Source organism: Sylvia atricapilla, chromosome 5 (assembly GCF_009819655.1).
Source record: "Sylvia atricapilla isolate bSylAtr1 chromosome 5, bSylAtr1.pri, whole genome shotgun sequence".
NCBI classification, from domain to species: domain Eukaryota; kingdom Metazoa; phylum Chordata; class Aves; order Passeriformes; family Sylviidae; genus Sylvia; species Sylvia atricapilla.
In genome coordinates this window covers 71094944-71121050 of record NC_089144.1, presented here as the reverse complement: position 1 = coordinate 71121050, position 26107 = coordinate 71094944, and the positions used below count along the sequence as shown (strand labels likewise).

The 26107-nt window shown below is 49.3% G+C and overlaps 2 protein-coding genes across 2 annotated transcripts in view; one reads left to right on the top strand and one right to left on the bottom strand.

The window, feature by feature from the left end:
• Window positions 1–4574, top strand: part of B4GALNT3 (beta-1,4-N-acetyl-galactosaminyltransferase 3) — a 61499-nt gene extending 56925 nt beyond the window's left edge. The window contains exon 20 of the mRNA XM_066320115.1: window positions 687–4574. Within this exon, the coding sequence (XP_066176212.1) occupies window positions 687–795 (109 nt within the window). The 3' untranslated portion in view covers window positions 796–4574. The remainder of the gene's footprint in view (window positions 1–686) is intronic.
• A 2235-nt stretch (window positions 4575–6809) lies between these two features.
• The window catches only part of NINJ2 (ninjurin 2), a 45813-nt gene continuing 26515 nt past the window's right edge, over window positions 6810–26107 (bottom strand). The window contains exons 2-4 of the mRNA XM_066320114.1: window positions 9443–9674; window positions 7990–8174; window positions 6810–7140 (exon numbers count right to left, since the gene is read on the bottom strand). Coding sequence (XP_066176211.1) covers window positions 8011–8174; window positions 9443–9674 — 396 coding nt within the window. The 3' untranslated portion in view covers window positions 6810–7140; window positions 7990–8010. The remainder of the gene's footprint in view (window positions 7141–7989; window positions 8175–9442; window positions 9675–26107) is intronic.

Here is a 26107-nt window from a genome sequence, read left to right as displayed (position 1 = left end):
TGACCACGGGAGGGGGGATCTAAGGAGATTGAGATGGTCACTGCCACCAGAACCTTGGGCAGGGAGGGAGAGTCTTTGAGCATATCCTGACCTCAAACACAGTATGCGAGGAGACACAGAGCGCTACTGCAGCCACTAGTAAGAGAAGAGCTGTTTTCTGCTGCCTTCCAGCCACATGCTGGTTGGTCTCATACAGATCAGACACTGGTGGTTGTGAAGACTTTATCCTCTCCGAGCACTGCAGAACACAGTCTTGGTCCCTCACATTTCCCATATAACATTTGGCAATTGAATTGCCTTGAAGACCGGCTGATGGAGAGTCATTTAAAGATCATGAGTTAAAATTTCTGAGGATTTTGTGATGAGGGATCTCCACTGTACGAATCCTGGGCCTCTGCGTTTGGAGTTGTAGGGTTTGGGCCCTGTCCTGTCTTTTCTGTCAGCTGACTGCAATCCAGTGCTGCCAGATGTCTTTCCTCCTATCCTGGCATCTGTAGGCGCTCCTGACCAGTCCTGTTCTCCAGGGTGTGTAAACACTCAGCAAGGGTCACTGGATTCCTGCTTACATTATACCCCTCAGCTATCCTGGACTACCCCGTTTGCTTGCAGTCTCTTGTCAACAGCACAACAGTCTCTCAGTATCTTTGGGATGAAAATTTCCCTAAGTCTACTCTTCTTTCTGCCAGGATCTTACAGGCTGGGCTGGAAGTGGAGCGTCTGGCTCTGAGGAACTTTTTCCACTGGTTTCACTCGAAGCGGGGCATGTGGAACCGGCGCCAGCTGAGGACAGCATAGCCTCCAGCTCTGGAGCTGCTCAGCAGCACTGCCACCATCTCATCCAGATGTGCACTTTACCAGGGCACACAGCCCGGTGCCTCAACCCTTCCTCTGCCTCCAGAGCCCTCTGATGGCACATGGCACAGCCCGGGAAGGGGCCAGCAGGGCGGGAGCTGCTTTGGCCAGCTGCTGCATCCAGCACGGGGGATCCCTGGGGCTGGAGAGATGTGACAAGGGAAGGACTTGGATTCCCTGCCATGCAGTCTGGTGGCAGGTATACTGGGAGAGGTGCTGTGCTCCCTGTTGAGTCTTGCACCAAACAAACACAAATCCCAGCTAAGCCCAGAATGGTTTATTCAAAGCAATGCAGATTCTCTTTCAAAGCTCAAATGGAAAAAAAAAAAAAAAAGGAAAAGAACCCACAACCATCCCCATTTCCTCTCCTTTGCCATCTCTCCAGTACCTGATTGTGGACAGGGGACCAAAGTTCTCTGATCAGTCTTGCGCCCACATGCCTATGTGCTGACCTAAGGAAATCTGGGTGCAGAGGAACTGACAGGCACTTCAGGCTGCTGGTGCTTGGATGTTTCTCTGTGCTTTTCACTCTGGTCATTTTTAAAAACTGTGCTCGTGTTCAGCAAATTACGGGCCATGGATGGAGTTGCAAATACATTTCCCTTACAAGAGCCACGTTTGCCTGTAACTGGGTGAGCTGGCAAGGGTGATGTGACAATTCCACCCAAATTATTGACCCACTGCCTGAGGGTGGTGGAGGGGCTATACAGAGAAGCTACCAGGGCATCTCAGGAGGAACTTTGCAGCCTTATCTGACGGACGTGTGCTTGTCCTAACAATATCAGGGAAACCCTAGCAGGGAAGAAGTGGCAATATTTTATTAATATTGTGATTTGTCAGAAGAGGAGACAGAGTCTTCTGCTCTCAAGATCCTGTACATTTATGCAGTATCTAAAAGTTAATTTAATAAGTTATGGCCTCACAGTTGTGTCTTGTCATAGATTGACTCATGTAGAGAGCAGGTTTCTGGTTGGGGAGCCAACACAGCTGTTGGTTCTTCATTCCTGGAGCAGCCCTGGGAGCACTGGCCTGGTACAGAGGAGGTGGCCTCAGGTCTTGGCACATACACTGGGTGTAACCAGCAGTGAGGACAGAAGAGTGAACAAAAGGATGGGCAAACCCATGCTGTCACTGGTGCAAGAACTGTGGAGAGAACACAGCTGGCCTGGTGCTACAGGGGAGTCTCATCCCATAAAACTCCTGTTAGTGTAAGGCAAGATTTTTTTTTTTTACCCTGTAACCATTTGAGAAGACTATGTAAAGCCAGAAATGCCAGCTTACTCAGTGCTTGACACTGGAGCTTCACTGTCCCCATACCATGCTGAGAAGGTTCCAGCCTGAGGGGAGAGTGTGACATAGGATGCTGCTTGTGGTGCCCAGTTCTGTGGGGAGTTGCTGGGAAGGAGTAGTGGATGTATGCAGAACACAGGCAAAGCTGACTGGTACTAGATTTTTTTTGCTCTTTGCTGATGGAGTAGGTGCCAATTCAGAATAGGCATTCATTTATTACTTGGTCTGTGAGCCTTGACAAGTCCATCAAGTTCCACTATTGCAGTAGAAAACTGAACATGCAAGTTCTGGCTCGTGAGATAGAAATCATGTCAAATCATCTGTTTGCATCAGTCTGGGGTTTGTGAGTGATGGATTTAGAAAAGGTCAACCAGATACCAGGACATTCTGCTGTGCAGTGGGCTGCTGTGGTGGGAAGTAGACAGGAGAGATGGCTGTGTCTCTGAATCTGTGGAGCCTTTGCCAGAGTGGAGACACTGAATATCCCAGAAGAGGCAGCTTTAGCCAGCTGCCCAAGCCAGAGTAGTCTTCCTATTGAGGGAAAATACCCACGCAGGTACTAAGAAATTAAATCATGGCAGTTGTGGTGAGAGGGAAGAGGAAGACAACAGTCAACACTTTTTTTGGTTTTGCTTTTTTTTTTTTTTTTTTTTTAAAGTATTTCAGGAGTTTGGGAGACCAGAGCCCTGTGATGCAATGCTGCAATAAGCTGTTTCTGCCTGGAATGTGCAGTGTCAGTCATGCTCTGGGTGCAAGTCAGAGCCTGTGCTTCCCTCAGACACAGCACAACTGCAGCAGCGTGCAGGTGAGGTGCTCTCCAGGCTGCAGAAGTGTGCCTGCACAGCCTGTCCAGGCTGGCTGTGGCACGTAATGCCTGTGGAATGGGGAGAGGCTGGCAGGAGGGACTGGAGCAGCTGTCTGGGCCCTCAGCTGGGAGCAGCACGGTGCCTGCTCTGCACATGGAGAGCTGCTGGCTTCTGTGGCAGCCCACGAGTCCAGCACGGGGAGGAGGAGTTATTCGTACAGATGTGCGTCCACATCTGGCTGTGGACGTGGTCTGCAGCACCCACAGTTAGCAGCTGGCATCCATCTGCAGACACTGGCAAGAATTAGGTGCCTCCAGAAGGTAACTCACTTGGCATAAATGGCAGGAGTCTTCCCCACCACAGAGGACAGCCAGCCTTTAAAGAGTGGGCTGAACAGCAGGGTGCACCCCTCAGAGCAGCACTGCAGCAGAATTTGAGGGGTTTGCCCCCATTTCTTAGCTGTGAGTGAACCCCCCCCTTCACACCTTGTGACCCAGGCGAGTGGTGAGCAGAACTACCTCGTGAGGACTCCTTGGTGGAGATGTGAGGAGTTACTGGTTTGCAGTCCAGTTTCCTGATGGCCACTTTCCCCACTGTCAGAGCTGCCATCTTCCCTTTCAGTGGGAATTCTCAGTTGGTGTCCAAGCATTGCAGTAGTAAATGTGATTAATAGTAATTGGCACTAGCTGGCAGCATCCATGGAGGAGCTTGGAGAGCCCATGGGGACACAAACTCCTCAGCCCACGTGCTCAGAGACCTCACTGCAGAGTGCAGGGAGACAAGGGGCTCCACACTCCCCACTTTACTGGCCAGCAGCAAACCTTGCAGGAGCAGTGCTGGGCTTTGCTCTGAGGCTGCTGCCCCTCTTCCAAAGCAAGCTGCAGGTTTTGTCCCCAGACAGAGTCACAAAGAGGGGGAGAGCAGGAAGCACAGCTGGAGCAGAGCCCTCAACCATGCAGTGAAAGAACATGGCCAGGAAGCTGACTCCCCTCTACAGCTGCTCACATTTCTGTCACCAGGATCTTTTTAGGAAGCTGTGCTGGAGTTTCTGGCCTTCGTGTGCATCCTGGCTGTGTCCTGCCTGGGCAGATGGAGGAAGTCAGTTGCATAGTATTTTCCTTGCATCAGGCCAGGAGCAAGCTGCTCCAGCAGCTCTGTGGCTGGGGAGGTGAATGGGCAGTGCTGCAGAAGAGACCTCCTCCAGGGCAGGATGTGACCAGGCTGGGGAGTCCAGGCCACCAAGTGTGAGGTGCAGGGCACGGGGCTCTGCCTACAAATGTGACTGTGTCTTCAGGAGTGGAGTGTGGTGCTCAGGCTTGCTTTGCAGGTCAGCAAGGGAATGAAGAAGGGCTGGCTTTTAATCTGAGCAAAAAATTATTATTTGTTTTATCATTGTCTTAATGTTTGCCTGGTATGAACATCTCTCCTCATGTCCTACAAATGTCTGAAGTTGGTTGTTTTTTAGATACAGACGCCTTGTGTTGAAAATCTGAGTTGTACCTTTGAGTTACCTGCCTTAAAGTGGCTCTGTGCCTTCAAGACGACTCCTGAGCCACCTCTCTGTTGGAGCTGGGGGATATACAGATTCTCCTTTGTGTTTTATAAATACATTGTCTTCCTACGAGAGCTCTCTTCTGTCTGTGTGTTGACTTGTACCCACATCACTGTGCAGCAGGCACGAGAACCCGGGGCTCCTCTGTCCTCATTAGCTGAAAGCACCAGAGGGAGATGACTCTGCCCAAGGCAGCAGGAGCTCTGCAGCCAGGGATGGCTGGGAGGTGCAGGGGCAGGGTTAACCAGCAGCGAGCCCTGCTTCAGCCCCCTCTGCATCTCTGGCAAATGGGATGGCAACAAGACAGTTTTCCTCCTGTCTGCATGGGTTTGTCATGTGAAACAAGGTGGAGACAGTGGACAAATACACATTTCAGCAAAGCATGAGTGTGATGGGATAAGAGGATGTGGAAAACACGGTGATGCTCCTGGCAAGCAGAGGACAGCTCCTGGAGAAGACCACAGGTGGGAGCACTGAGCTCAGTGCTTGGCACAGCCCACACTAATGGGAGATCAGCTCTTCCACAGCAGCTGCTTATTTGGGTTCAATTTTGGCCCATTTACATTTCCACTTTTCTTTGAGTATCATGAGCTTGGCAGCAATGGAAGTCACGCACAAAGGGGAAAAGGCAGCCAAGGTTGCTAATGAGTGTGATTTCACTATAACAAGAGATGATTAATATTAAAGGAGATGGAGGGAAAGTATTCCAGTGTGCTGCCTGGGGTGAGTGGCAGGAAGGCCCCTCTGCTCGTGCAGATCTCACAGGCTGCCGTACCCCATCCAGTACTCTCGGAAACGATGAAGTTAAGATCTGGTAATGAAATTCCCCTCACTGCTTCCTTCCCAGCTGAATGTTTTCTATTTTTCCCTCCCTTCACAATTCAGTCATCTATGCTAATTGCTTTGCCTCTTGCTCCATGAAGCGGTGAGTCCCAGGGCTTGGGGTCTGCACGCAGATGGAATTTTTTACCTTGCCATGAGCCCAGCCAGCCAGCAGTGGCTGACAGCCCTTGGCTTGTGGTTCTGCTGTGCCTACAACTCATTCTGCTGCCTCTGGAGTGAAGCATTTTTCTGGAGGAGGCGGTTAACAGGCTTCCCAGAAACATCCACCCCTCCTTGCTGCCAGGCAGAGCAAAGGCTGAGGACCAAGTTCAGCAGCAAGCTCGGAGTCACCCCAGACCAGAGTGGAGAACAAGTCTCTGCCTGCTTCACCAAACAGAGTTCAGACTGTGCTCAGCTTTGCCCACCTCAGGTTCTGGTGAATACAGAACTGGTATTTTCCACCCTGCCCTCTTTGTGCAACTTTGCCCCAGCTCATAGAAGTCGCTGTTGATTTCAGGTGCTAAACTGCTGCTGGCCCTGGCCTCACCCACCACCTCCGTGGGCAAGATCATTGAGAGCCTCTCAGGAAAAGCACCACGTGTGACTGACACAGATTTGGGTTTGTAAAGTCAAGTACAGAATACAAATGAAACCCGTCTCTATGTGTTTCTAAGTGTCAGACACTCCCAGTAGCTCCAGAAGACTGGTGTGAGGATGTTTTCATGGCATTTCTCTCTCGGGTGGCAAGGATGTACTAAATGAGACGTCCATATTAAACTCTGATTCTGCAGTACAATGGAGAAATCATTTAATAATCAAAAGAGCATGTAATTATTAAAACAGGCTTACATAAGGCTATTAAAATACCGTTTTTTAGCATGACTATAGAGTTAAAAATTGAGGATCAAAACTTTTTATTCTTTAATAAAAATATTGAAGCTCATTAATTCAAAGGATTTTTTTTTAAGGAAACAAATTGTTCTAATACAAGAGAATTACCAGAGCTGTCATTATAAATGAAATAAAATTTAAAACTCTTTTATTAGTGATAAGAATAAATCATAATGGTGATTTTTTAATAAAGTAATACGCTATTCAGCTGTAATTTTTCATTGTGGCAATAAGCCTAGGCTGTGTCCTTATGTATAATGTTTCTTCATTTTCTACTAAGTATTGTCAGGCTATTTTGACATCATGCCTGATAGGTCCCTGATGCTAACATCAGACCACAATAACTATTTTCTGTCCCTCTTAATATTCCAGTGCTGGAAATATCTGATTGTTTTCTTAACTATGTCACATTTCATTTTAAACAACTAGTAAAACATTTGAGCTGCTTCTAGTTATCTTCATGTACACACACCATTCTATCCTAAGAAAAGTTATTTTTTAGTTTGAGAAATCTATTCCAACATTTGGGAGGTAAATTATTAGTTAGAATTGCCTTAAGGGCATTGACTTATGTTTGAGACAAAAAAAGCTTATTTATTTAGCCTACGAAATAAATCATTCAGTCTTCTATACCAAATGAGCCAATATTGAATATGTGAAGCAGGCAGCTAAAATAAGAAAAGGGACTTAGAGAACTGCACTTTTTAAAAGTATACCTGCTGCTGTTGCTGGAGTTTTCTCTTGCAAAGTTTGGTCCAGCTTGGAAAGGCAATGTTCCCACCCATCAGAACTGCAAAAGCATTACATTAGGGGCGGGTGTGCTGTGGCACACGCAGAGATTTGAAGTTTAACCCAGTTTTCTGGACTCGTCGAGGGGCTCCTGCTGAGCTCAATGGAGATGTGGAGGAGAGCTGGACTGCTCAGACCCTGCAGGAGGACAGGAAACACTGGTAAGGTCACCTCACCTGTGTGCATGGCCAGAGAGGAGCAGTCACAGCCACTGCTGGGCACCACAGCTGCCCCTGCACCTCTGGGCTGCTGCTCCTCAGCCCTTGCCCCTCTCTGGATCCCAAACTAGCAAGGTTTTGTAGAGGCTTTTGGTCTTTACATCTGCGCTCACCACAGCATGTTGCCCTGGTACATTGCATTTAAACTGTGTTGACATTTTGCAGGTCATGTAAGCAAGAAATGTGAATTTGGCTTCTTGAGCTGAAGTGCTTTTGATTTAAGAACACATCATTCCCCCGCTGGTGTGACATGGAAACCCAACCATTTGGATGGACTCTTATTTATGGCGCTTCTTTGAAGAGGAGCATTAGGTGCTTAAAATAGTCCCAGCCAAACCACAGCGGCTGTTGTAAAGAGCTCTTCCCCTCTGCCTTGCCCAGCACCTTCCTTTCCTTCTGCTCAGATAGTGCTGCTGGCATGAGATTCCTCCCAGAACACACTCAGTTTTCTTCCCCGACTTCAGCTCCCATCCACAACTGCTGTTCGTATCTAGCTCTGCAGCCTTCCAAAAACCCCTTGGTGCCAAGAAATCCCAGCACCTGGGATGTTTGGTGTTCTTGCTTTGGAGACCAAGTGAGGAGGACTCCTCCTCCTCCTCTGGTGGAATTTGTTCAGTGGCTGCAGGGTTTTGTGGGACAGCAACAAGCCTGTGGAAAGGCTTTGCTAATTTGTGCGGCTTTGCCTTCACCTTGCAGTGATGTTTTTGAGAATGGGAGTTTTTGAGACCTCCCAGGGGCTGGCAGTGATGGGAACTCGCCCTTTTCTTACCTGAGTCCGCTGCCCCATGAGTTAGTAAGGTCCAAAATTCCTGGTAGGGTAGAGGCCAGTCTTCTGCACCCCGAAGGCTGTGATGAAGATGTTGAGGATGACTGTGATGAAGATGAGAGCTGTGGCAGCGTTGTTGAGCACATTCAGGCGGGGTTGCTTTGCAATGTCATTCAGGTTCAAACGAGCTGTACAACACAATGCAAAAAGTGGAGGGGGTTTGCAGACTGGCTCCAAGTCCCCCAGCTCCTGCAGGCCTCCCCTGCCTGGGAAATGTTCGTGGTGCCCCTGAGTGCTGAGGCCACAAAGCAGAGGGAGCAGTCACAGGAATGCTACAGGAGCCACAGCTTGCTCTGGGATGACACAGAAGGATGGAGGAGAGAAAAACTTCTCTTGTTTAGATTTTTTGGCAAAATTCTTTGTTTTGCCATGAAGGTGCCATGGCCCTGCAGTGAGTCAACCCTAAACAGGCAAATTACTGCTGCTCACTGGCCAGACACAAGCCATGGTCCCCCCAACACTGCATGGCCATGGGCATGGTGAGGGCAGCCTGTGGGACACAGGAGACGAGGGCAACAATGCTCTGCCTGCTCTGGGAGGCCAGTTCCTCCCTGACACCCAGATGCCACCTGTGTGGTGACACAGCTGTCAGCCCAGGTACATGAATGGGTCAGTCCTGGCTGATGGACACTGGTCCCCTCAGACACAGCAATACCCTGGTGACCAGGGCTGTCTGGCCATGCAAACAGCAGCCATGGTGTGGTCCCTTGTCCCCTTTCTCCTCCCAGCTGGCTCCAGCCGTCTCAGCTGCCACCAGGAAAAGCTGTGGTATGTGTGGCAGGGGAAGGAACACATCACAGATTTCCCAGAGCCTCCAATCCCCCCATAAAAACCCATGTAGGATACACAGGGAAATGCAGCATTTTGCAAGTTTTTAGTACTGGGAATCTGTTGGAGACTGAAATACAGCAACTCCTGTATCAGATGAGGTGCTGGGCAAGCACCAGCAGACCAATGCTGGAGTTAATGTACTGCCTGTAGGCCACCAGCAAAACCGGGATCAGTTAAATGTGAGGTTAATATAGGGAATACCTCTGCCTAAATTGTTCTATTAGGTCCCAGATGAAGTAAGATATAAAATACAGCTAAAATTTAGTGTCTGCAAGAGCTGCATGAAGGAGTACACAACAGCAGGGGCAGCAAGAGGCTCATCTTGGCCAAATCCCCACTCTTTCACTGGGATGGGGCTCAGCACTGGGAAAGTGAAGGAGTTGTGCCCAAAGACATGCAAATGAAAAACAACCCACCCACCACTTTGAGTGCCTCTGACCACCCTCCCACCCACCCCAGCCCTGGATGGAGCCAGAGGGGCCTGCTCTGGGGAAGAGGCTCCCCCCTTCCCCCCCAGGCCTCCCCTGCAGGTGTACTCTGCCAGGCTGCACGGCCACCACCTTACCAGTGATGATCAGGAGAATCCCAATCATCACTTGGAAGAAGAGGGAGATGCTGATGAGCACGACGAGGGTGGCGTAGTACTGGAAGGAGGTCCCCTGCTCCAGCACAGCCTTGAGCTGGGTGACGTTGGCCATGAACAGGGCCACGTCCAGCATGCTCTCGGCCACGCTCTTCTTGGTGGCGTAGTGGTTGATGTTCATGGGCCCGTGGACCCGGAGGTGAGGAGCCACGCCCTGGGGAGACAGGAGGAACCACAGGCACTGCTGAGCCAACACACCTCTCTGGCCAGTGGGATGCTGGCTTCTCCCCGGGGTGTAGGAACATCCGTGGACGGCAGGGAGAGGGAACTCTGCAAACCTGAGACACTTAGAGAACACGTGGTTTTATTGCCAGGGTGGTGGGTAACAGGGCCTGCCTACAGCCACCAGCCTGGGCTGAAGGGGTGCCCCAGGGAGACAGGGAGAGGGGTAAAATAAGAGCTAGGAGGTCTAAGAGCAGGGTAAGAGAGTAAGGTAAGAAGAGGGTAAGAGAGGTGGCAGGGATAAGGGAGGTGAGTGAGATGAGGTAAGAGAGTAAGGTAAGAAGTGTAAGAGAGTAAGGTAAGGGGGCAAAGAAAGAAAGATAGGTCCTTGTTACAATCCATTGTATCTCCTTTTGTGCTGAATATTCTGATTCGCATAGACCAACCAGTGCGAGATACCAAACTCTGCATACAGCCTGTGAGAACTGCTCTAGTACCATACCATTCTGTATTCTAAACTCTTAAGACTACTTTTCTTATCTACCTTTTCCCTGGATACTTTTGGGGGCTACTCCCTCGAGCCCCTTTGTTTACTACTACCCAACGCATCACCACCTAATCACTGTCTCCCTGCCTGCCATGCCTACATCTCAAAACCAGCTTTCATTTATATTTCACTCACAGGTTTTATATTTTTAGTATCTCTTGTCAGGCAATCATATTTGTAGACTTTTCCTGTCTCACCTTTCCCAACACTGGGGTTTATCTAGAAGCCTGGGAAAGGGCCAAAGCTGCACGTTTTAAATGTGTTGAGAGTGCCCAGTTACCCCTCATGGTTGCCTTGTGGTATTAATAGGCACAAGTTACTTGCTGTGATCAGGAGCTCAGCAAGGTTAAAAAAAATAACAGGTATTTTTGTGGAAAACAAGCTTGTCCAGAGTTACAATGGTGTAGATTATCCAAAAGCCAGGGATTTTGCAAGGAATATTAAATTCTCTTCCTTCAGGACACAGACAAAACTCAAATGCACAGGGGATTAAGAGACAGATCTTCCCTTTGGGTTAGGTGTTGTGTTTAATATCATTACCAATGACCTGGCTGAGAGGACGGAGTGCACCCTCAGTTTGCAGGCAACACCAGGCTGGGTGGGAGTGCTGAGCTGCTGGGGGGAGAAGGGCTCTGCAGAGGGATCCGCAGGGGCTGGGTCAAGGCACTGAGGCCACTTGTGTGAGATTGAACAAGACGAAGAGCTGGGTCCTGCACCTGTGTCACAACAACTTCATGAAGCACTACACACTTGGGGAAGAGAGGCTGAGGGTGCCTGGTGGAAAAGGACCTGCAGATGCTGGCTGGACATGAGGCAGCAGTGTGCCCAGGTGGCCAGGAAGGCAAAGGCACCTGGCCTGGAGCAGGAATGGTGTGTCCAGCAGGAGCAGGGCAGGGATTGGACCCCTGTACTGGGCACTGGTGAGGCTACACCTCAAATCCTGGGCTCAGTTTCTGTAACTTCACACTCCAAAAATGACATTGAGGTGCTGGAGCAAGTCCAGAGCAGGGCAGTGGAGCTGGTGAGGGGTCTGCAGAGGAAGTCCTGTGAGGAACAGCTGAGGGTGTTCAGCCTGGAGAAGAGCAGGCTCTGGAGTGATTGCTGCTCCCTACGCTAGCTGAAAGGAGGCTGTTGCCAAGTGCGGGGCAGTCTCTTCTCCCAAGAAGCAAGAGTAACAAGATGAACTGGCCTCAAGCTGCACCAGGGGAGGTTTAGACTGGATATTAGGAAAAATCTCTCTTCAACAAAAGGCTTGTCAGACACTGGAACAGGCTGCCCAGGGAATTGGGTGAGTCACCATCCCTGGAGGAATTCAAAAGACAAGCGGATGTGGCACCTAGAGACATGGATTAGTGGTGGCCTTGGCAGTGTTAGATTAGTGACTGGATTTGATGATCTTAGAGGTCTTTTCCAACATAAACCATTCTCTGATTCTGTGACCATCAGTGGCTGGGCTTTATACCTTCTCTGAACAATTTTTGCTGCCTTCTGTTTTACAGAAGGTGCTAAAGCAGGTGAAATAGTCACGGGTTTGTTTTTGGAACCAGGGACAGTGTTTCTTCAAAACATCAGGCACTGAAATGCAACAGGACAAGGGGTGGGATCGGTCACACCTAACCTTAATTAATCATTCAGGCAAGTTTTTTTTGGCAGTGGAAAGAATTAGCTGTTTACAAAAGCCAGATCAGCTGGTTGCCCTTAACCTAATTGCAAAGTGTAGGTAATTTGGCTGCTTTTCACCATCCATTGTCATGTGCTCTCTTGACCCAAGTGATTCAAAAAACAGTAACAACAACAAAAAAGTGGATTATAGTTTTCCATTCACCCAGAGCATCACAAACTGGTAATAAACCACCAGCAAAGACAACAGGTACCAGAGATTTGGATGTATCTGTAATAAACTGTGCATTTCTTTCTTAAAAAGAAAGAAAAACAACATTTCCATGTAGCAGAGAGGCTTCAGCTGTGAGTGATCAGCTCCTGTGAGCTGCAGTAAGGCTAGCAGCCTTGCCCTCAGCACTGCCTGATGGGTTACCCTTTAAAACCAGGGCTAAGGACTAGCCTGAGCCTCTCTTTTGCTAAGGAAAGGAGGAGAGCTTTCTTTGGGTGCACACTGGCCGTGCCTACATTCAGTGGTGAGTTCTGTTTTGCTCCTTTTGTACCAGATAAAAAGGAAAATGTAACCTTTCCTCCCTGCTCTAGGCAGGTGACTAGGGAAGGGTCATGGCTGGTGTTTTGCTTGACCTTGGGTCTCTTTGAGCAGCCCTGGGCAGGAGTGGCTCTGTTTGATTTGGGAGAGCATGAACAGAGCCAGTGATCCTGGGACAGCAGTGTATGTGGGCTGTGCCTGGTGCTGAAACTGGGGCTGGATTTTGGAAGGGGGTTGTGGCCCCAGTCTGCTGGTCACCCTGGTGTGACAAAGACAAAGTGAGCAGCAAAGGCTACGTCTGTTTTGAACCACTGGTGAGCTGTGGTCCCTAACAAGGGGCTTGCTTGGGGTAGGAAAGGGCTTTTGGCTTGTTGTTTTGTTGGTTTTTTTTTTAATATGATCGCTCAAAGCATTTAGTTCTTACAGTTTCTGACAATGGTATTGCTGTGGTTACACTGCTCCTTTGCAAAGCCTCTATTTCTTCCTGTGGCAGGTGGAAGGTAAAAGATACTGGAAGGAGGTAAAAGTAGAAGTCTAAAGAACTGGTTAAAAACTTCAGGGCTGTGTGTAGGTGTTTGGGACTTAAACATTACAGTGTGGTGTCAGAGGCAGAATTGAAGCATCTTGAGGAAAGGAGGCCAGCAAAAGGTCATGTTCTGTGGAGGCATTTTAAAAACCTATATTGAGGGACTGCTCCCCCTTAGATGGCTTGAAAACTAGTGACCCTGTTGAAACAGAGAGGAACCAATGCCAAATGGTGCAGGATTGGTGATGTGATCCCTCTCATCTGCTGTTTTCCTCATTCCTGAAGAACCAGCCCCCCCTCCTTGCAGCATGACAAGGCTGGGCATTGATGGTTTATCTCTGCGCAGTGATGAGTTCAGGGTGTGAGAACAAGGGCACTGTACATGCAGGGCAGAGCTGCTGTTTAATGCGTGACTGGTACCAGCGGCTGAGGCATCTGCCTCGGGCTGCTTAGGTGGAGGACAAAAACAACAAGTCAGGAGCTCTTGTTGAGTGAAAACGCATCCTTCTTTTGAATGCCCTCCTGTTCCTTTACCTGGAGTGTGAAATGGGGCAGAGCTGCAATGTCCTGAGCTCTGTGTCCCTGATGATCAGGCAGTGAAAATGGACAGCTTTGACGTGAACTTTTCTCACATGCACGAGTGTGATGGCATGTTCCTATCGGGGACATGAAAACACAGGCAGGTACTGCTCTCCTGTGTGGAGTAACTGGAACTGGGAAACCTCCACAATGGAAAAGGTGTGACTCCGGATTCAGAGTTCTGTCAGTCCAGACAGATCCAGAATGATCTCCAGAAGGATAATGGATGATGGAAGTTGGACACTAAACTTGAATCTGGGTAGCTTAAGATTTGTGCTGGGCAGCCCCAAACCCCCACCTGGCTACAGCCCCCTCTCAGGCAGGTCTAGAGAGGGATAAGGTCCCTCCTGAGCCTCCTCCTCTCCAGGCTGAACACCCCCAGCTCCCTCAGCCACTCCTCAGCAGATCTGTACTCTAGTCCCTTCACCAGTTTCATGGCCCTTGTCTTGCTACACTCCAGCACATGGCACATGACTCCTTGTGACGGGAGGAAAAGTTACAGAGATCCAGGTTTTCTATGGATTTGGCCCTCAGTGTTCTGTCTAGTGCAGCAGCTAAGAATGGAAACCTGATGTCTCAAATAAGGAGAGGCTTAAACAAACCAGGACCTTTCAGAGACCTGGCACTGGGATGAATGCTGGAGGATGGATTTGCTTGGGATGCCTGTGCCATAACTGTCACCATTGAACCACTCTCTGTGGGGTGTGAATGCGTGGCTGTGACGCTATTTTTGAGCTGCCAGAATGCGCACAAAGCTCTCCAAAGACCATTTCTCCTTCTGCTTTCTTTAAAGTTCAGTCCTGTCAACTCCTGCAGCTCAGGAGCTGATTCACAAGCAACTTGTGTTTCCCTGTAGGGGGATTGCCGAGACAGCTGGGGGAGGTTTTGTGGTAACACTGAGGAGATGAAATGGTTCCCTTTCGGCACACGGAGCCCCAGGTGGAGTCACAGGACATACCTGAAGACTCACCGAAGGGAGTTATGCCATCAGGCTGGAGCTGGTGACTTTCTAGTCCCTTTGAAAGGAATCCCCTTAGGAAAGTGGAGCTCACTGCCTTTCCTTCTCTGTGACGTGTCCAAGAGCTGGATGTGGCAGTCACACTCCAGGCTCATCCTGAAAGCTTTGCTGCAGAGCCAGCAGCTCTGCTGGGAACTTTCCCTAGGGGACTCTCACTATTGCCCACTAAGAGCAGGGAATTGGCACCTGAACAATTCCACCCCAGTCGGTCAGCAGTGCTGGACGAGCTGGTGCTGGAGCTACTTTCCTGTGTCCTGTTCCTGGATGTTTTATCTTTCCCTCCGAGACAGCTGCTCTCCTTGCAAGACTTCAGTCTGACCCCAGGCAAATCCCTTTCCTTTTTCTCTTCTGTAAACGTGACACGGCAATACAGATCCCCTCAGGGCCTGAGTGAGGCACCTATCTATGTTTTATAAGTCAGAGGCTTAATTCTTACTCTAAAGTGTGCACATACACACAGATATTTAACTCCCACTTCTATTTTTAATTTTTGTTGTAATTCTTATGGAAAGAAGAATCAATATCACTACAAAAAAAAAAAAAAAAAAAAAAAAAGGAAAAAAAAAGATTTTTTTTAAACATTTATTTTTCAACTTTTTCTCTGGTTTTGCTGCAGGGACCTCTCAGGTCCCCAGGCCTGTGAAACCAGGCTCTGGTACCAGAGGGTATGCTGAGCTCCACAGCTCACTGAAACTACCTGAAAAATTTCCACTAAAATTAGTTTTCAAGAGAAATTCTTTGGGGTTTTCATGCATTTATTTTTTACAAGAAATAGCTACTCTCTTCTGCAAACTTTCGGAGGAGTTTTGTCTAAATATTTCTTTCAAAGCTGGCAGATTTTGGGTCACAGGGAGCACAAAACTTTTTCTAAATTTTCTTGGATAAATTCTATAAAACCTGCAGTTTACTTGTCACATTTTTCAGATTAGGGGGGGAAAAGACTTAGAGAGCAGATCTGATTGCAGATCTTTGTGCAGTTTGTGGGTTCTGTGACCCTGTCCCCAGGGGAGAGCAGCCTGAAAGGGGCAGTGGGGGACAGCATGAGGCTCCCAAGAATGAGAATGACAATCTTTAGGGGAGCCCCCTGCCAGAGGGCCGTGTGTGAGCAGGAACTGTATCACTGGCCACTCCTTCCAAGGGGAATGCCAAAGAAAACAGACAGCAAGGCAGGCCAGGGGCTCCGAGAGGTGAGTGCAGGGACAGCACCACAGGGATCCCAGCCCTGAACAGCCACACACATCAGGCACAGGGAAAGCCCAGGGATGTTCTCCCAGCACTGGCCAGTCAGCAGTTCCAGAAATACTTTGTGAGCACTGGCTGGTGGAGGTGGAAGCACACTGACAGCCAGCACCATCCTGCAGGGCAGGAGGGGAGCACAGCCCCTCTCTGTGAGCAGAAAGCAGAGGGGTTAAAGCCTGGCCCTCACATAATGCTGCTGCTTCTAAGGGCACAGTCCTGAGCTGCTCTCCTTCACCAGGGGAGCTCACTCCCTGCAGCTCCTGACCACTTCACCTGGGATAAGAGAGCAAATTGTAACCCTTTTATTCTCCCTGCCCAGGCACTGAGAGCAGTGATGACCAGACCCTTGCTCACTGATGGGTTGGGATTCCCTTGAGGAGTTTTGTGTGTCAGCTCGTGGGTGAGGAAGCACCCATGGTCTTCCAGGTTGTGCCTAGCCACACGCGCAGGAGAAGGGGCACCCCAGGAGCTCTTTGGCCAATAGTAACTATATTGTGAACTTGCTGAGGCAAAGGCTCTTTTGCTCCAGTTTAGCACAACAGCAACTATCCTGGCTGCTTTCCATAAACAGGAGTGGTGGTAAACCTCATTGTGGATACTGCAGGTGGGAGGAAAACTTAGTGTTCAGGGCCAGTCCCCCCTCCTCAGCCTCTGTGGAGGCTCTTGGCTGGTCCAGTTGTGCTTAGGGCTTTTTCCTTTTAATACAGCCATCTGTTCTGCTCGCCAGGGGTCCTGTTCAGAGCCAAGCGTTTTGTTGCCTTCAGTTCATATTGCAGAAATCCCAGAAAATAAATCAGAGGTGCTTTCCTAGTATCTCTCCTCATGTATCAAGCTGGTTCTGATGGACATCTGTCTCTGAGGTGTCCTTACACTTCTGTCCTTACACTTACACTTCAGGTTACTGCTGAGTTTAACAGAGAACCCATCGACATTAGGATGTGAGTTCTCCTCCCAAAAAGTAACTTCCAGCAGCTGGGGGCCAGTGCCTCTTCAGAAGTGGAAGCTAGGCAAGTCACAGGCACAGATTCTGTGGACTTGCCAATCATTGGTTTTGTTCTGTGTCTCCCAAACTTGGTCTTTCCATTTGCTGCCTCTGCCTGCTGTGTTTCGCCTCAAACCCGCTGAGGCCCCTCGGGCAGAGATGTCACCACAGTGCACATTTAGGACCCGCATCCCTGAGCCGAGGGGTGCCCCGGGAGGACACCTCTGTCACTGGAGGGTGAAGGAGCCTGCGGCTGAGGCTGCCAGCAGAGCCTGTCCCGTTCCCTCAGCCGGAGGGGGACTGCAGCGCCCTGCTCTCTGCAGCTCCGTCAGTGAGGGGCCAGAGGGGGATGCTGACCGCAACCCCGGCCCGGCGGGGCGGCCAGGGCCCCGGGGAGGCGGCGGGGCCGGGCAGGGCCCCGGGGAGGCGGCGGGGCCGGGCAGGGCCCGGGGAGGCGGCAGTCCCGGGCAGGGCCCCGGGGAGGCGGCAGTCCCGGCAGGGCCCCGGGGAGGCGGCAGTCCCGGCAGGGCCCCGGGGAGGCGGCGGGGCCGGGCAGGGCCCCGGGGAGGCGGCGGGGCCGGGCAGGGCCCCGGGGAGGCGGCGGGGCCGGGCAGGGCCCCGGGGAGGCGGCGGGGCCGGGCAGGGCCCCGGGGAGGCGGCGGGGCCGGGCAGGGCCCCGGGGAGGCGGCAGTCCCGGCAGGGCCCCGGGGAGGCGGCGGGCAGTCCCGGCAGGGCCCCGGGGAGGCGGCGGGCAGTCCCGGCAGGGCCCCGGGGAGGCCCCGGGCAGTCCGGGCAGGGCCCCGGGGAGGCGGCGGGCAGTCCCGGCAGGGCCCCGGGGAGGCGGCGGGGCCGGGCAGGGCCCCGGGGAGGCGGCAGTCCCGGCAGGGCCCCGGGGAGGCGGCGGGCAGTCCCGGCAGGGCCCCGGGGAGGCAGTCCCGGCAGGGCCCCTGGCAGTCCCAGCAGGGCCCCGGGCAGTCCCGGCAGGGCGAGGCTGGGGCAGCCGGCTGAGGCTGGCGCTCTCTGTCCCTTCCCCTGCGGCAGCCGCAGGGAGCCGCCTGTCGCATCGTGTGCGTGCTCCGCTCTTCATCTCCGCCGCTCCCTGCTCTCCTCATCTCTTATTCATCCCGCACACCTTCCCTGCCCGGCCGCGTCTTCAGCTCCTCCTCTCTCCCTCGAGTGTCTCCTTTCCCATCCCTTTCTCGCCCTGTGCCTTTTCCCTTGGCTGGCTGTGACGCGTTTCCCTGCTCCGTGCGCCTCCTTCCTGGGTTGCTGTCCTCTTGCTCTCCCCCTCTGGCACTCCGTGCTGCTGTCTGGCAAGTTGCTCGAATCTGTTCGCTCTGACGCCACTCAGGGCTTCCTATGCTACAGGGCAACATAAATTATGTATCGCTCAGATAACTGTCTCACCAAATCTGTATTCGACTCCCTCGTTAAGTCTATTTCTGATCCTGAATTGAAGGGATCCAGGAACCGGCTGGCAGGCTGCGGGGCTGAGCTGCAATACAAGAGCATTTCTCTTTCCCAGGTAGCTGGGATGAGGACAAGGTGGGAAGGGTGGTGGCAGTGCTGGAGTAGCCTCCATCCATAGATCAGGAGCAGTTTGTGGCTCAAGATCTGCTTGGCACCATCAATGAGAATGTGCTGATGCGTGATCTCTGATTGTTGTACAGAAGCAGTCGGGTGTGGATGTGTCTGGGGGGGACAGCTCTTTGAATATATGGAACTGGGAGTGCACTCAAAGGATTAGTGGGAACAATTATTTCCAAAGTCAGGATATAGGAGCCACAGCCTATTCAAGTCACCAGTGTTTTATCCCAGTGTTTGGGGAGAGGGGAAAAAAAAATAAAAAAAAGGGCAGGGGAAGACTAAAAACAGCTTTAGAAGAAAAAATTCAAAGTAGGTTAACAGAGAAAACAAGTTTATAAAAAATGGAAGAGCAGCCGGGAGGCACAACAGTAACTACTGCATTGTGCTTACAAAGCTAAACACGTTAAGATGGATAAATCCCCAAGCTGGATGGCTTATGGCCCAAAATATTAAGAAAAGCTGTGTCTGGTCGCAGGCTGCTGCCGGATCCAAAGAGCAAATGTGTTCTATAAATCATTTTAATACAAAACATTCATAAAGCAAGGTCCTAAAACTGAACTCCTTCCAAGTCTAAGCATGTTTGTATCCAATGTTGAGGGGTCAAGTTGATTTCTGAAACTGAGAGAACATGGTAACAGCTGTACTGGATCAGACCAGAGGTCCAGTTCCCCTCTGACTGTGGTTTGTAGCAGATGTTTGAGGAGGGGAAGAGAAAAATCTTAGAATGGGACAAGCATATAGCAGTGCTCCCTTGTGACCTGTAACTCTGTATTTAGAATTGCTCCAGCCCTGGCCTGATGTTGCTTTTCTTGTGAGGTAGCCCAAGGTTCATTTGCCGTGTGGCTCAGGGCATCCCAGTTGCTCTCCCCGGATTTTAGTTTTCCCTATCTGCCAATTAACTCGAATCCTCATGTGAGTGATGTGTAGGGGGAGAGAGAGATGGGTAAGAGCTCCTGTAGAGCTGCAGTACGTTCCTGTGTTCTGAACATAATCCACCTGGACAGAATTCATCCTGTAGGGAAGCCCCTGCAGCTGATGAAATCAGGTAGAGGATTTTCTCATTTCCCTCACTCCAAGGCTCAGGTTCATCTGCATATTTTGAGCTTTACATGCCCCTGACCACCCTTTGAGTGCTCTCCACAGAAAGGAAACTCTGTGAATCCAGGTGGAAAGAACATGATGGAGGGTTTTGACAGAGCTGATGGTACTGCATCCATGAGCAGGGGGGCTTGGGGTTGTGGTCTCTCACATGCCACACACGCCAGGGCCATGGACACCTGCCACAGAGAGGTGCCTCATCTCCTTCTTGGGCATTCTCAAAAGGTGACCAAGAAGAGAGAGCTCATCTATGCAAGGCAGCTCTTAAATCTGGAAGTGGTAGCTCTGAAAGGGTCTGCCAGTCTGCTGGGAAACCTTTACAGGCTCAGAGTTACAAAGCAATGAAATCACTCTGAAATGCCTTAGAGGCCTCGAGGTGTTCCCTTCTAAGCAGCTGAGGTTGAGCTGTTGTCCCTCTGAGCCTCTAAGCAGGTGAAGTGGTCAGAACAATGGCTCTTTGCTTTTCTCACCTCTCAGCAAGAATTGCCACTGCAGTTCAGGTCAAGAGGGAGTTGCCACAGTTGCAGAGGCAGGGGATATGTCCCACAAGGAGGGGATGCTTCTATTTCCAGAATCAAGTGGCACCCAGACACCTCATCACATCATGTGTGTCCGGTTATGGCAGGCACAGGGTTGCTTAGGAGCACATAGGCAGCCTGCAACAGAAGTAACCCAGAATGTGATCCAGATTTCTGACAGATGCAGCACTGCCTCCCTCGCCTCAGACTGCAGCTTCCTGAGTCCTTGCTCACTGCTGGAACCAAACATCTCCCACTCTGCCTCTCCCTTTCCAATTTTTCCTCTTTCATTGGTATATTCAGCGTCTCTTGTCTGAGGGGACACAGACACTGTTTAGAGGAGGATCATGCACAGGAAATGTTCAGGTTTCTGTGCAGCCTTGCTGCTCTTAACTGAAGTTACACGAGTCTGAACCAACAGGAAAATCCAGGTGGGGTTTTGTGCCAGAACCTGTCTTTTTTGCCATATGAGACAGAAAACTGAAGGAGACAAAACCTTGAGAGGGAATTACCTCACATCAAAAGGCACACACACAAAAAAGAAAAAGGCTTCTAGTTTGTAAAACTGATCTGAGAATAGACTATTAAGCTTTTAAAAAAGGCAAGTGGGGGGGGAATTATTTGATTAGATAAATGGTTGGATGAAGCATATGAACTGTTATCTGGGTCACCAAGGGAGCCCTTCTTACGTTCAGAGCAAAGGAAAGATGCAACACAACATGCACTCAAACCCCTGGATGCAGAAGGAAAAATCTGAAATTAGCAGATCCAGTGCTGTGTTGCTTTATAAGAGTTTCATAATTTGAAAGCTGGGCCAAGGCCCTGCCTTAGGATACAGTACAGTAAAGTTCATGGGGGAGGTTTAAGGTGGTTATAGAATGATAGAATGGAAGGTTTTTCTTGCTAATTAAAAATATTAAGTTTGGCTTCCCTTTGTCTTCCTGGAGTCCTTTGGAGGGTGGGGTCATTCTGTTGTTTGGGATTATAGCTTGCTGTATTGACAGAAGGATTCATAGGATGAGATTGTTTTTGCTTTTCCTTCCCATCCTAGCTTGATGGTGCTGTAAGAGTTAGGCATGCTAAGCTAAGGGCAGTGATTTAATGGGTTATAAAAATGGTCATTGGTAGATCAGTACTTTAATCATAAATTGTGAATTACTGCTGGGCAGAGATCAGAAATGAAACAGCTGGTGGGCAGTAATATCTCCCACTTTGGGAAAATGGTGCTGGGACTTCCCTGTCTGACTTCCACGGAGTTCAATGGAAATTAAACAATTAAAATATTTATCTTCATCCGTCTCAGCCGAGGTTCATGATGTTGAATTAAATTATACTCCAAAAGTGTGACCCTGAAAGCATCACCATTAAGATATTTCGTTATCCTGTGCCTCTGCTAATATACTAAGGATTTTTTTCCAGTGGATTATGGATTTGGATATAACTATGGCTAAAAAGGGTTATATGCCTTCTAGACAGGCATTCTAGGTTAGAGGTATTGCACTGAATAATTTGGAAAATTCTCTGAGCTGCTGCACAGCAGGGGTGAAGTCTAAGGGCAAAATGTTCAGAAATCATAATTCTTTGGTCTTCAAAGAGGGTAATTTAAGTTAGTGCTGGAAGTATCCATACAGTAAAAGAAATGCAGTAACTGTAGAGCTTGCTCTCTCTCATTTCTCTTCCATTAATTATCTATTAAGTTCTGCTTTTAATTTTATGCTTTTTGTATTGCATTTTAAATAATACCCAAGACCCTGGACTAAGTTGTGACTGGAAGGTAACAGTGAATAATGTTTACAATCAAGCTTGGGAGGAGAACTGTAAAAAGAGCTCCTTCAGAAGTTTGTCATGCATGTAAAACTGGCCTTTATTAAATGTGTTATATTTTTTAATGGTTGTTGTAGCCCTCGATTATATTCTTTTCAATATTGGATGCCAACCATGTGACACACATTCTCCCCATAAAATTTCTCCTCAGTTAAAACAGTCTCTCCTGCTTTAACACTACATGTCCTGAATGTCAATTTTAGCCCCCTGAAGTCTTCAATTTTTCTTTCCTGCACTGCTGGAAAGTCACTGCAGCAGGGCTTGGAGAGGTTTTATGTTTTGGGCTCAGATTCTCATGCAGCTGATGGTGTGGCTGTTCAGTTTTATGGAAAAGGAATATTAAAGATCGGATTAGAGAGTGGTTTAGAAATAAAAAATAGCCTTAACCTAAATTCTGTGCAACCTCGCTTGCTGATAGCACATGGAATGCAAGCAAGCATAAACTTCATTCTCCTGTTTCAGTTTTTAAAGCAATGATTTAGAGCAGTTGTGCTTGAAAGAAACGTTCCTGTATAGCCTTAAATGGTGAAGATCTGCTTGTCCCAGGTCTGGCAGGAAAAATCACTTTCTACCCCAGGTCACAGACAGAAAGGCTTAGGGTACTGTGTCTCAAGATTAGATAGTTTAAGAGAGCCAGGAAATGGGGTTTGGTGCTTCGGGAAGAGTGGAGGGCTGCCTAGATTTTGGGTAGAACTGAGTTAGGAGGCGTTCCTGGGTCACCAGGAAAGCTCCTGCGGCTGAAGCTGTGCCTGTGAGCAGCTCTGCAAACAGCAGAGGTGTGGGGAGGAAGATGGGGTGGCTGGTTCCTGTCGGTGGAGCTAGGCTGTCCTGGGTGGGTTTGTCCCTGAGCACAGCAGCAGCACATCAGACCTTGCTCCTGTCACCTACCCACCATTCCAGACTCATGGAAACAATAACTGATTTATAAATCTCCCACTTCAAAAATCACCAGTGGTCTCTCCTAACCATTAGGCTAAATGCTGATCCCTTTAATGAGCCCAATAGGGCTGGAACTTCTGGAATAACCAGAGGGAACTTCTCAGCCACAATCCCTTGCTCAGGCAGCTGTTCCAGGCAACAGTGCAGGAAAGTACTCTGAAAGGTTCTCTGAAAAATTATCCTGTCTGAGGCCTTACTAGTCACTTGGAAGGAGGTGGATGAAATGAACTCCAAGCTTTATTATGTGTAGGTGAATCCGTGGATGGCTGGGACAAGGAATTCTGTTGACTTGAGATATTCTAGAACATGTGGGTTTATTGCAAGGGTCATGGGTAAAAAAGCCTTGCCTTCAGCCACCAGCCTGGGCTGGAGGGGAGTCCCAAAGAGAGAGGGAGAGAGAACAGGAGGGTGAGAGCTGAGAGAGAAGGGAGAGAGCAAAGGGCAGGGGGAAGAGAGCAGGAGAGAGCAAGAGTAGGGGGAAGAGGAAGGGTCAGAGTTAAGAGGAGAGGTAAGAGTATGAGTTAAGAGATAAGAGAGCGGGGTCTTTGTTACAATACACTATATCTCCTTTTGTGATGAATATTCTAATTTATAGTGACCAACCAATACAAGACACAAAATCCTATAGAATTTACATACAGTCTATAAGAACTACTCTATTACCGTACTGTGTCATATTTAAAACTCTAAAAACTACTCAAAACTTCTGTTTTGCTACATTGACCTTTGGATCCCTTAGCCAGCAGAAAGGTATTGTTCAATCAAAAGAGATTCTCCTTCAGCTAGCTAGGCTATTGTTTTCAGGTTCTATAGGAACTAAGGCTCAGCTTACTTTGAGTTGTAGGATACTTTCATTTCTATTTTGATTATAGGTTTCATATTTTCAGAATCTTTGCTACGTAATTATATTTATAAGGTTTCCCTGATTCATCTTCCCCATCAATTATGCTGACATTTGTTGGGTGTCACAGGAAGTGCTTTGCATCAGGGAAGGCAGAGTAGCATTTAGGCAAGTGGCTGTGGAATGCCCTTTTGGCTGCAGTTCCTCTGAGGCAGGGACCTGTTTGATGTGTGCCTGACTGCACAGCCTGCTGTGCTCCTGCTGGAAGCTGTGGGGAAGGATCCACGGGAGCTGGGACTGAGTGGGCAGCCCTGGGGTGTGGCTGGCTGTCCAAGGGGGCTGATTAGTAACTCCTGTTGGCTTTGGATTTGGCACACTTGCAGCATTTGTGTGGATTTGAGGCAATCTTCTCTAGTGTAATCAATTAATTAAGATTAATTTAACTAGACTGTAAAAATAAATTAAGGGAATCAGAGCCCAGCTCAGCTGAAGCTGTGCTTGCTTTGGCCACCAAAACAATGTCTTTGAATAAGTTTCCTTGAATTAATCTCAAACAAGGAGTTTCCCTGTTCAGTATCCTTGCTGACAGCAGAATTGTCTTCAGGAGGAAGAATGTTACATCACCACATTGGAGGGGGGGGAAAAAATGCCCCCAAAACCACATGCACACACACCCTGAGATAAGATAAATCTCGAACTATACTTGGTTGTTGGACACACCTGGTGGTTGTGAGATTAGTTAGCTATGTCTGAGATCATAGCAGCAACTGTGGATGCCCAAATAGAATGAAATTATCACTGCTGACAAAAAATAATCACTGAGCCCGAGAGCTCAGGTGGACATCCAGATCTGTTACAGTGGTCACGTCACTCAGATGTGTCACATCTTAATGTGGAAAGTGAGATGAAACATTCAAACCGTGGCCAGGAAAGAATTCAGGAGTGATCATTGTCTCTGCTGTGCTGTCAGCTCTGCTCCAGCTGCTGACTTGGCACCTGCATCTCTGAATTTGTGTTCTCCTATAACTGACACACTGGAGGGTTTGGCAGGTGATTCATGTACCCTGGTTCACAATCCATCCTGGGTGAAGTTTGCAGAAAAAGCTATTGTCTTTGGAGTCATGGACACGTGAAAAAAACACAACCCATGATCAGATTCTTGCCTAGCAGAAGTTTTCCTCACTGTGGCCTACAGACTTCTGCCTGGGAAATTGGAATGGAGATTTTGTTCCAGCAATTTATACCCCGTCCTATCACTTCTCTCCATGTGCTTTATTCAGATTAGGGATTAACTAAAAAATCATTTAGTGACCCCTTGCTCTCTACTGCTTCCAGTAGAACTTGGTATAGCAAGACATCAGTTATAATAAATACCTAAAAATCCACATGAACTGATTTTTTTTTTTTTAAAGCATATGCAGGGCAGAGAATCCCAGCAGCTTCTCCTCTTTCGAACAGTTTTTTGAAGTTTTTTTGATGAAAGACCCATGCAGTGCCAGAGCAGTTGATGGCTTTGAAATGCCAGCAAGAGCTGGAGTATCCTCTCTACTTAGACACCCGAGTAAGAGCCACAGGCCTCTCTGGAGAGACAGGAAGGGCCATGTGTCAAAAGCTCTATTTCTGGAGCTTACATCCCTCATGCCAGGGGGTTGTCACAGAACCGGCACCGCTGTCCTGCTCTAACCCTTGGGCTGCTGCAGGATTAATCCGTGGAGGCTCGGGGCCCAGCCAGACTCCGCTGGCACTAATGGAACTTGTAATTGATTTTGTGGTGGAGTAAAAAGATGCATCCCCCAGCCTTGTGAGTAGGAAAGCTCTGTTCCCTTAACAAGGAAGGAATCTGATGCCTATAGTCCTGGAGCAGCTCGGAATGAGCATCCACTTTCCCAAGGCCAGCTTACAGTGCCATTATGCATGTTTACCCTCACAGTACAAACAAAAAAGAGGTGTATTTATTGACGGGGTAAACAGGCCCACTTCTCTGCCCAGAAACCAGTTTGGTTAGTCAGCTGGGTGTTGACAGGAGAGGGGAGGAAATCATTATGAGAGACTGCGTAGTAGGCACGATAATGAGCCATGTGGTTGGTACCAAACAATAGAGGCTTGTGTGGAGCCCAGGGAATGCAGAGATAATTTTACCTCTCCAAACAGGAGGGCATCAAGCTGTGCTTCTCTGCCTGGGAAGTAGGTCAAGAGGAAGTGCACTTTCAATTCATATTCATCTCATAATTATTTCACGTACTCAAGGACAGTATTTCTGTCAAGGAGAGGCTGCCTCTGTGGCCAGTCTCATGGAAGAGCAATCCTCCCCTCAGAGCAGCAGCATCCATCAGCACTGCACTTCCACATGAGTTCTCCCTACACTTTGCTGTCAGTGCTGACCTTGCCAGGCTTCGCGGCCACTCCAGGCACCACCAGCAGTGGATCCAGAGTGCCTGAGCCCAGCACCACTTTACACGCCAGTGGGACTGGTGGAGATGTGATTCACTGCTGCTAAAGCAAACAGGCACCTTTGGAGGTCATCAGGCCCAGCCCTCTGCTCAAAACTCGGCCAAGCAGGGAGATACCTGGAGTTCCT